Source organism: Cynocephalus volans, chromosome 5, assembly GCF_027409185.1.
Source record: "Cynocephalus volans isolate mCynVol1 chromosome 5, mCynVol1.pri, whole genome shotgun sequence".
Taxonomy (NCBI): domain Eukaryota; kingdom Metazoa; phylum Chordata; class Mammalia; order Dermoptera; family Cynocephalidae; genus Cynocephalus; species Cynocephalus volans.
This window is the reverse complement of record NC_084464.1, coordinates 43,077,270-43,087,163: the sequence shown is the minus strand read 5'-3', so window position 1 is coordinate 43,087,163 and position 9,894 is coordinate 43,077,270. Positions and strand designations below refer to the sequence as shown.

General features: G+C 52.0%; 1 protein-coding gene across 1 annotated transcript; it reads left to right on the top strand.

Annotated features, from left to right (window-relative positions):
• The first annotated feature begins 6,241 nt into the window (after nt 1–6,241).
• Nucleotides 6,242–6,882, top strand: SFTA2 (surfactant associated 2). Its single transcript, XM_063098264.1, has 3 exons — nt 6,242–6,302; nt 6,569–6,657; nt 6,796–6,882. The coding sequence occupies exons 1-3, from the start codon at nt 6,242–6,244 to the stop codon at nt 6,880–6,882; spliced, it is 237 nt and encodes a 78-aa protein (XP_062954334.1).
• Nucleotides 6,883–9,894: the final 3,012 nt, after the last annotated feature.

The window sequence follows — 9,894 nt, the reverse complement described above, 5'->3', positions numbered from 1 at the left end:
AGCGGAGCCCAGCCTTGGCCCGTTCCTATACGATGACAAAGCCTGTGCACTTGGGCAAATACACAGGGGCTGAGAGACAAGTGTAGGAGATGCTGGGGTTTTCTAGAATATTTAAATAGTTAGTGAAATCTTTTTATTTATTATATTTATTTTTTAATTGACACAATAATTGTTCGTATTTATGGGGTTCATAAATATTTCGCTACATGTATACACTGTGAGATGATCGATGCAGGCTAATTAGCATCTGCATCACCATCTGGAAGTGAAAGGACGATAACCAACATCATGAAAACACATGAAAGAATGAAGCTCACTGGTAGAGCAGATCCGCAAATGAGGAAGAGAAAAAATTCATGTTTTATCACTTCAGAAAACTATCAAACTGCAAAGATGACAGGATGCCATTTTATTTAGCAAGAACTGTATCCACCACCCTTCTGGAGCAGTCTAAGGGGACATCGCAGAGCGGGGAGAAAATCTGCGGGTTTCATGGGGTCAGGAGCCAGCCTGAGGGGGCTCCCTATGGAAGGAGGTGTGAAGAGGAACCCCTCCCCTCGCTCCTGTGCCCTGGAGTGTCCTCAGCTGAGGAGCTTCTCTGATAGTTGAGGCGGCGGGGGGGTAGGAAAGGATGAGGAGCAAAGGTTCCAAGTGCCCAGACCCAGACTCCACGAGGGCTGGGAGGCCCCTGGACACCACCTAGCCCTGGCCCTTCCTTCTACAGATGCGAAAACTGCAGTCAGAGGGGTTGAGTGCCTCCCCCCAGACCGCAGGGCTGACAGCAGGGTGGGGACTGGAATCTCAGTTTCCCACTTGGTGACTGACAGTGGACTTCCCCTTACACTGTCGGTGGAGGCGTCCGGGGGGCCAGTGACCCCAGGAACCCACCTGCAGGAAAGGGTCCCAGCGAGGGTAAATGGCACAGGTGAGACTGGGAATGGTCTATTTGGAGGGGGAAGAAGGAAGGCCAAAGGGGTAGGGCACTCGGCTGTCCTGGCCCCGCTCTTTCATTTGACAGAGTAGCGCTGGCTGGTGGCCTCTGGGTGGCAGCTATAAGGGGACACAGAGCCACAGCCACACCCCAGATTCATCTCCCTCTGGAACTGGCAGGCCTGTGAGATGAGGGATGGATAGGATGGATCAACCAAGGGGCTGGGAACCTGCCACCCAGCCCTCGGCTCTGTGCATGGACTGCTGCCTCCCCCCACTCCCCAGGCTCTCAGCCCTCCTCTTGGAGGGAAAACATTAATAGTAATGAATAAGACTACATATTGAGCTCTTACTATATGCCAAGAACCGCTAAGTGCTTTTACATGTGTAAGCTCATTTGATTCTCCCAACAGCCCTCGGAGATGGATGCTATCATTCTCATTTTATACAGGACTCAATGACCTTGTCTGTAAAATGAGGGGTAATAATACTACCTATATCACAGGGTGGCTGTAAACTAAAATACGTATAGCACCCAGCACATAAGTGCTATTTAAATATTAGTTATTGTTTTTAAAGAAGAATTTGGAGCACAGAGAAGTTAAGTAACTTGCACAAGGTCACACAGCTATAATGGCAAAGCCAGAAACCTGGTTCTTCATTGCCCAGAGCTGAATTTAGTAGCCTCCAGCACCCCCCCCCCACCACCTTTCGGTGCCCTAACTCCCCACCCCTGCCAGGCCAACATTTCCTTTCAGCCACTCAGACTCAGGTTCCTTTTCCCCTCCATCCCCCAAGCTCGAGAAAATGTCATCTCCTCCCTGAAGCCAGTTCTCCTCAGAGTACTGGGGCGCCAGGTCCCAGCCCCACTGGCCTTGGGGACCCATACATTTGGACCACAGTTTCACTCACCTTCTTGATACCATACATTAAGCCAATGATTGCTGCCACCAGAGTGAGAGTGATCAACACGATGGCCCAGTCTGGGACAGAGCCCTTTTCCTGAGGCTTCGGCACTGAGGTACAAAGAGAGGGACAATGACCAAGGCATCTGGCCCCTCAAGCTCCCCCAACCCCCACTACCCCCGTGACTTTACATCTTTCTTTCTATGACTCTAATGTCTGTGTGACCCTAAGAACACATCTCTCTGTGGAGTCCTCTCCTATCATCTTGGGAGCAGAATCTCAGTGGAAGGGAGTCTAAGCCCCAGTCACCTTTTTCCCAATGCCTATAGATGTGTCTGTCGGCCCCCAAACTCCTCACTGACTGAGACCCAAGCAAGAGCAAAGCAGAAATCACATCCAATGCACAGAGGTATTGATATTCAACACTGTAGCCCACAGACATGTACAATCAATGTTTGAATTAAAAATAAAATTTTTAAAAATCCTAGCAACTTTTTGGTAGAAATTGATGAACTGATGGCATAGCCAAGAAAATCTTAAAGAAAAACCAAAGTGTAGTATTTATGCTATAGGGGATCTGAGGACGTGCTACAAAGCTGTGGTCACTGAGCGCTGTGGCAGTGGAGTGAGAACAGACACAGAAGAGCAGAGTGTAGTGCAGAGACAGACCCACAGGCACAGCCACCTGACTTCCCATAAAGGTGCTCACACAATTCAACGGGCAGTGGGGGCCCTTTGAAATAAATGGTTCTGGGGTAACAGGATATCCATAAAAAGAAAAAAACAAAAAACAAAAAACCTTGACCACCACCTCACTCCATACACAAAAATTAATTTGAGATGGATCATAGGCTTAAATTTGAAAGCTAAAATAATAAAGTTTCTGGAAGAAGGCATAGGAGAATATTTTCATGATCTCAAAGTAGGCAAAAAATGTTTTAGGCGGGATACCAAAGGCACTAACCACAGAGAAAAGGTTGAAATTTTGAAAAACAGAAAGAGGGGCCCTTGTACACTCAGAAAGGCAAGGAGCTGCTTCCACCGAGGCTCTGGGAAACTGCAGGACTTGCGCTCAGAGCACAGGGAGCTCCCATCCCAGAGCTGCGGCTGAGCCAGCCAGTTCTCCAGAGATGGACAGAGCAACGGAAAGAGCACCTGATGATGTGGCCACTGGTCCCGAAGTGCTCCCAGAGACAGTCGGAGCTAAAGTCTGAGGACTATTGGGAAAACCCCCAGGGGTTGAAGAAACTGTTGAGAAACTCCCAGATGCCGTGGGGAGACTTGCAGAGACTGTGGAGAGACCAGCTGATGCGGTGGGGAGACTCGCAGATGCGGTGGGGAGACTCGCAGATGCGGTCGGGAGACTCGCAGAGGCGGTGGGGAGACTCTCAGAGACTGTGGGGAGACTCGCAGAGACTGTGGGGAGACCAGCTGATGCAGTGGGGAGACTCGCAGACACAGTGGGGAGACTCGCAGAGACTGTGGGGAGACCAGCTGATGCAGTGGTGAGACTCGCAGACACAGTGGGGAGACTCGCAGGGACTGTGGGGAGACCAGCAGATGCGGTGGGGAGACCTCCAGAGATATCCCCAGAGGCAGCAGGGAGACCTGCGGAGGCAGTGGGGAGAGCTGCAGAGGCAGTGGGGAGGCCTCCAGAGATATCCCCAGAGGCAGCAGGGAGACCTGCGGAGGCAGTGGGGAGAGCTGCAGAGGCAGTGGGGAGGCCTCCAGAGATATCCCCAGAGGCAGTGGGGAGAGCTGCAGAGGCAGTGGGGAGGCCTCCAGAGATATCCCCAGAGGCAGCGGGGAGACCTGCAGAGGCAGTGGGGAGACCTGCAGAGGCAGCGGGGAGACCTGCAGAGGCAGAGGGGAGACCTGCAGAGGCAGCGGGGAGACCTGCAGAGGCAGTGGGGAGAGCTGCAGAGGCAGTGGGGAGGCCTCCAGAGATATCCCCAGAGGCAGTGGGGAGACCTGCAGAGGCAGTGGGGAGACCTGCAGAGGCAGCGGGGAGACCTCCAGATACTGTGTCAGAGGTCCCTGGTGGAGTCAGCTGAGCTGTGGGAAAAAGAAGAAAAACAATAGGGTGGGGTTAGAAGAGTTGCCCATCTCCCTGGGTCCAGAGTCCACATCCTCATTCCAAGACCCCATGTCCAGGCCCAGTGCTCACCGTGTCCAGCCAAGGCCTGCAGGCCCAGGAGCAGCACCAGCACAGCATTCATGGTGCCAGTTGATGTGCCTTGGCCAGGCCAAGCTCCCTGGCTCTTTAAAGGCTCTGGGGCCTATTACAAGTTCCAGGAGAGCCAGGTGTGCCAAGGCCTCCATCAACACCAAGATCTTCATCCCCTGGGAGAGGTCACCAAGCTGTCCCTGGGGATTAACCTGTCCCAGCATGATCCCAGGAAGCACAGGGTGAGGGGGAGAATGAGTAAGATCCTGAGGACTCCCCACCTGGCCCTCGGGCTCTTCCCGGACTAGGGATCTATCCCCCAAGCCTGAGTTGATCTACAGCCCAGACTTCCCTCCTTGAAACGGGAAGACCCAAGTGTCCTATCCCAAGGTCCTCCTCCTGCTCCAAAAAGTACAACCACTGGGGGTCAGGACATATGGGTCCCTCAGGGAAGCAGGATTTGGGAGCCAGGTTGGTGGGGAGACTGACAGGACCTGGGGACTGTACATCTGACCTTCATGAGACCTTGGTGTGGGGTAAGAGAGTGAGCACCTGAGCCATCTCTCGCATACGGCTGCAGTCCACAAAGCTTCCCGTTCCTCTGGCAGCAAAGGTACAAGGGGAGAAGAGGGACACCGGGGAAGACACCAGTCTTGTTCAAGGACAGTGTCATGCGAAAGTTCAGAACCCAGCTCTGAAGCCAAATTGCCCTGAATCCCTGGCGGCTCAGCACCAGGGCTGAGCCCACTGCACTGGAATCTACTGCTGCCGAGTTGTGCAACCTGGGCGAGTCACAAGACCTAAGTCTTAGTTTCTTCACCATAAAATGGGGGTAATCTAGTACCTACTTCAAAGGGTCATCATGAGCATTAAAGGAAATAACGTTTGTAATGAGCCTAGCACACAGCCAGGCAGCTGGGATTTTATGGGGGGGGCGTCATCTAGGAAAGAGGTGGGGGTGCTCCCACTCTCCTCTTAGGAAGATTCGGGTGCCCCAGAGCATCTCTCCATGTCCCCCTTGCTCCCCCTGCTCACACGTCCTTGTCTGCTGCTCTTTGTGTCCCCGTGTTCTTCCCACCACAGTCTTCCACTCTCCATTGTGAGTCTGCGAGTCCGTGGTTGTCTCGCTTTGCATTTATGGCAAAGAGAGTGTCTCTGTCTCTCCATTTCTCTGGTTTTGCTTTTGGCTTTTCTTCCTGACTCTGCCCAGTGTTGCTCAGCTGCCATCCCCCTGAGCTCCCTCCCACTGGTTTCAGGGGAGGGGGAGGGTGTGCTTAGAGAAGAGGCAGGTAGGAAGACGAAGAGCCTGCCTGTGTGTTCAAGGGGGTTTATGTGACTGGTGTGTCAGCCTGTTGAGCAGGTCCCCCGTGTGTCTGGAATAATGAAGATGGGTTTTAATATCTCTGCTGCTGACTTGCTAGGTGTCCTTAGCAAGTCATTTACCCTCTGTGGGCCTTTGTTACCTGGCTTTAAAGAAGGGTAGTAAGCTAGATGGGCCCCAAACTCCCTCTAAACATCTGTCCTGTGCTTGCCTTTCTCAGCTCCTGCGTGTTTAGGTCTTGGTTGCGGGTATGTGGGTATCCCCTTTACATGGTGCACAAGGAGGGGGTGGGGGGATATTTAGTGAAACTCACATTTCCACCTGAGTATCCAGGATGTGTTAGAGCAACTAGAACAGAACATTCAAAGATGAAGGTCCCCACTACTCAGATTTCTCACCTAGGAAGCCGCTGAGGCTGGGGAGCAGGACACTTGCGAAGAATCGTAGCTTAATCTACCCCTCCCTGTTTGGCCCACATTCCTGAGCCCTTTGGTGGCAAGAATGATGAGAATTAACTGCAGTTAATAATTAATCCCTAAAGAGCCATGAGAGGGCCAGGCTTGGGTGGAGCCCAGTCACCTGCAGGAGGGACACCTTCCTGGTCTCTGCTTCCCTCTCTGTTCTCTCTCTCTAGGACCAGGGCACCCACCCCACAAGCCTGGAGACATGGGGAGGGGCTGGGGCACAGACCTGAGGAAAGGGGCCACCCTCTCTTTTCCCTAAGAGCTCAGTGAATGGCCCTCTTCTGGGTCCTCAAAGCCATACTGGAAGAACTGGAAGATCTAGTTGCCTGGATTCTCCCTCCTATTTCCCCCCAAACACCAGTGCTAAGGACTGAGCAGGGTGCAGAAAGGCAGGCCTGTTGAGGGGAGGCACCCAGAACTTCAGACATTTCTTCCATCCCAGAGGTGGCCACGATGGGGTCTGAGCTACTCCTCTTCCTCCTCCTGACCCTCCTGGGCAGTTCACGTGGAACAGGTGAGGGCTGGAGGGCTGGACACCTGGACACTCAAGGCAGGCAGAGGCCAGAGGAGGGCAGTGAGACTCCATGGTCCCTGAGGGAGATGGAGACACCCCACTCCTGAGCTTGCAAGGATTCAAGACTGAACCCCTGCATCTGGGAGGCTCTGGAAGAGCATAGTCAGGGAAGAGGAACTGGGGGGGAGCGAGGGGCAGGAGGGGCCTGTGTCTCTGAGGGGATAGGCCTGACTGCTGGGCCCTCCGCTGTACTTTTGGATCCCCAGGGCCAAGTATGACTTTGCAACTGAAGCTGAAGGAGTCTTTTCTGGTGAATTCTTCCTATGATTCCACCTTCCCGGAATTGCTTGCAAAGGTAGTTCTTTGGGAGGGGAAAGGATGAGGCCGTGTGATTCTGTGAATTACTTTGACCTCTCCGCTGGGGTCTGGCTGTCTCAAGGGTGGGAGTGAGCAGACATCTTGCACCTCACCTTCCAACCCTTTATGTCCCCAGCTCTGCCTCCTCCTCCATCTCCCATCTGGGACCAACATCACGCTCCATCATGCAGGACCCCCACACCGCATCACATGCAAAGTCTGAGAGCAGTTGTGCCCCTCATGGTCAGAGCATTTGGCCCCTGGGGCTCAGGGGGTGTGCCCTAACCCTGTCTTCCAGTGGGCCCTCCCCTGCTGAGTGGCAATAAATATGCTGAATTCAGTGACTTGACTTTGTGGGTCCATGAACAGAGGCTGGCAGGAAAAGGGAAATGGACACCCCAGTCTCTGACTCTACGAGTTGCTGAGCAGAGGGTTCCAGGATGGACACTCTCTCCCTCAACACCAGAGTCAAAGGCTTGGAGGAATCTGGGGAATTGTTTGGGGACACACGCACCACACATCCGCATGAGGGTGAACACAGGCTTTGAGTTGGGATCTCCAGAACACCTTGGAAGAAGGGAAAGCAACGTCTATTGAATTCCTGCTGTGTTCCAGGCATGATGCTTTCCCATTTCCATGCTTATAGCAATCTTGAATGTAGCGTACTAGGTATCATTATCTTATCCTATTTCACAGATGAGGAAATCGAAGCTTAGAGAGGGTAAGTCACTCTCCTGAGGTCCAATAGCAATGGAGAGGTTGGGCACCAGACAGATGCCTTAGATTAAGCAAGATTTTAATTTCGTCTTCCTTTGTTTATGATTTGGGGCTGGGGGCTCCGGAACCCCAGACAGGGGTGTGGATAGAACATGCCCAGAACCAAGTGATCCACACAGGTCAGTCAGGGTGGGAGGTGGGGTGGGAGGCAACTCAGGTGAGAGATGAGGGTTCCCCTTGTGAGAGAGAGCCGGCCTGGCACAAGTGGTGGGGAGGAAGGATGCGTGTCAGCTGAGCTTGTTCCGCTGACCATGTGAGCGTGTAGTCACAGGGGCCCCACACTTGAATCCTGCAGGAGTTCCTTATTCTCCTGGAGCTTCCATTTTTTCATCTGCAAATGGGGTCAGTGATAAGGACCTGCACCCTAGGACTATTGTGAGGATTGCTCAGATAAGCTGCCTAGGGACATACCACAGAGCCTGTCACCTAGGAAGTGGCATGGGCGATAGGTATTGTTAGGGTGGAAACTCAGTCTCAGCACATAAGTCCAAGTCCCCTGGGGGGGCCCAAGGTCCTTCTTTTCCTGACTTCTGGAGGCAGGCACTCACCTGACTCCCCTCCTCGGATTATCTTGACTTTCACCAGCTTACAGAACACAAGCATGCAGCCCAGCTGTGACCATTTGGGGGTGCTGAGATGATTGCTTTCTGTCCTCCACAGTACCCACCCTGCCCTCCATCACCACCACAGGAAATTAGAGACTGACTCCCGGGGAGGGGGTTGGAGAAGACAGTTCAGTAGGGAGCATCCCTGAAGATGAGGAGAGTGGAAGCAAAAACTAACAAAATTCCTCTACTTTCCTTTACATCTGTCCTAATACAATTAGCCCTGAGAAAAGGTAGCTGGGAGCCCCAAAGGAGAACAGAATTTCATGACTTGCCCCTAGCCTGCCCCAGTGGGAAGGGGACACCTATGGGTCAGCTGTGTAGTTCCCCAAACAAGTTGGGGGACAGGTTGTCTGGATCCCCAAGAAGCTGGAGCAGCAGACAGCTGACTGCTCCTCAACCTGGTTCCTAGATCTCAGGGCCTGGGATCACCAGGTTGTGGTTCCCAGATTCTTTTCTCAAAGAATTGTCTTCTAAGACTCAAGACAGAGGAGTGCAGTGAAGAGAGTGCTTTGGGGTCCACCAGACCTGGGGCTGGCAGCAACTGCTGACCCGCCCTCTAAGCGTAGTCCTCCTCCTTTGGAGAGTCGTGTGAATTTCAGCGGAGCATATGGTGCATTACTTCACATTTCCCAGCCTCCCTTGAAGCTCAGTGTAGCCACATGGTTAGGTTCTGTCCAACAGGATGCAAATGGGAAGGAAATGTGCAACTTCCTGGTCACATCCTTGAAAGGAAAGGAGCTTCCATTGCAGAGGGAAAAAAAACAAAGTCCTGGCAATACTTCCTGAGATGATGGGAAATGTTTTACTACCGTGCTGACCAATGTGGTAGCCACTAGCCACATATGGCTATCAAACACTTGAAATGTGGCCAGTGTGACTGACGAACTGAATGTCTAATTTTATTTAATTTTAATTTAGTTAAATTTAAATAAATTTTATCTAATTTTAATAATCAACTGGTTACCATTTTGGACAGCACAGCCCTAGGTGATCCACCTTGGGCCTTCCCTGCTCCCCCAACCCATCCCCCAACTTGCTCTGCCCCCCACATTGGCCTCCTTGCTGCTCTGAGCACTGCAGGTGTGCTCCCATCTATGTTTTGCTTTGGCTCTTCCCTTTCTGGAGCACTCTTCTCCCAGACATTCACTTGGCTAATTCCTACACCTCCTGCAAGCCTTTGCTTAAACGTCACCATTATAGAGACCCCCTATTTAATACTACAACCTGTCCCCCCCAACACACACACACCCAAGTCCTCTTACTCTATTCTACCTCTTCCCCCATAGTGTTTATGATGTTCAGACATACTATATAGTTTACTTATTTGCACGTGTTGTTTATTCCCGACTGTCCTTGCTAGAATAAAAATACTACCAGAGCAGAGTACAGAGATCTTTGTTTCATTCACTGATGAATCCAAGAACCCAGTATAGGGCCCAGCATATAGTAGGGGCTCAATAAATACTTGTTGAACCAGGGGAAAAGAAAAAGGAAACTGCCTACCCCCTTCTCTCTTCCCTCTGGGGAGAAATGCAGACATGTTGGTGGGAGCTGGAGCAGACCTTGGACCCGGCGTTGGAAAGTGTATCAGAATGTTAGGAAAAAGATGAAAAGGGTGTGGGCCCCCATTATTGCACAGCTCTGCACTGCTTACCCCCAGCAGAAAAAACACCCATCCTGTTCACACCACCCTTATATCTGAAGTTTGGTTACAGCAGTCAGAAAGAACCTGCACCTAACTTACTGGGTTAAATCCCAGCTGATACCGTAGAAGAGTTACTTTTTCTCTGAGCACGTTTCTTCACACACAATGCAGCCAACACCCGCCTCATGAGGATCTTGGGAGGATT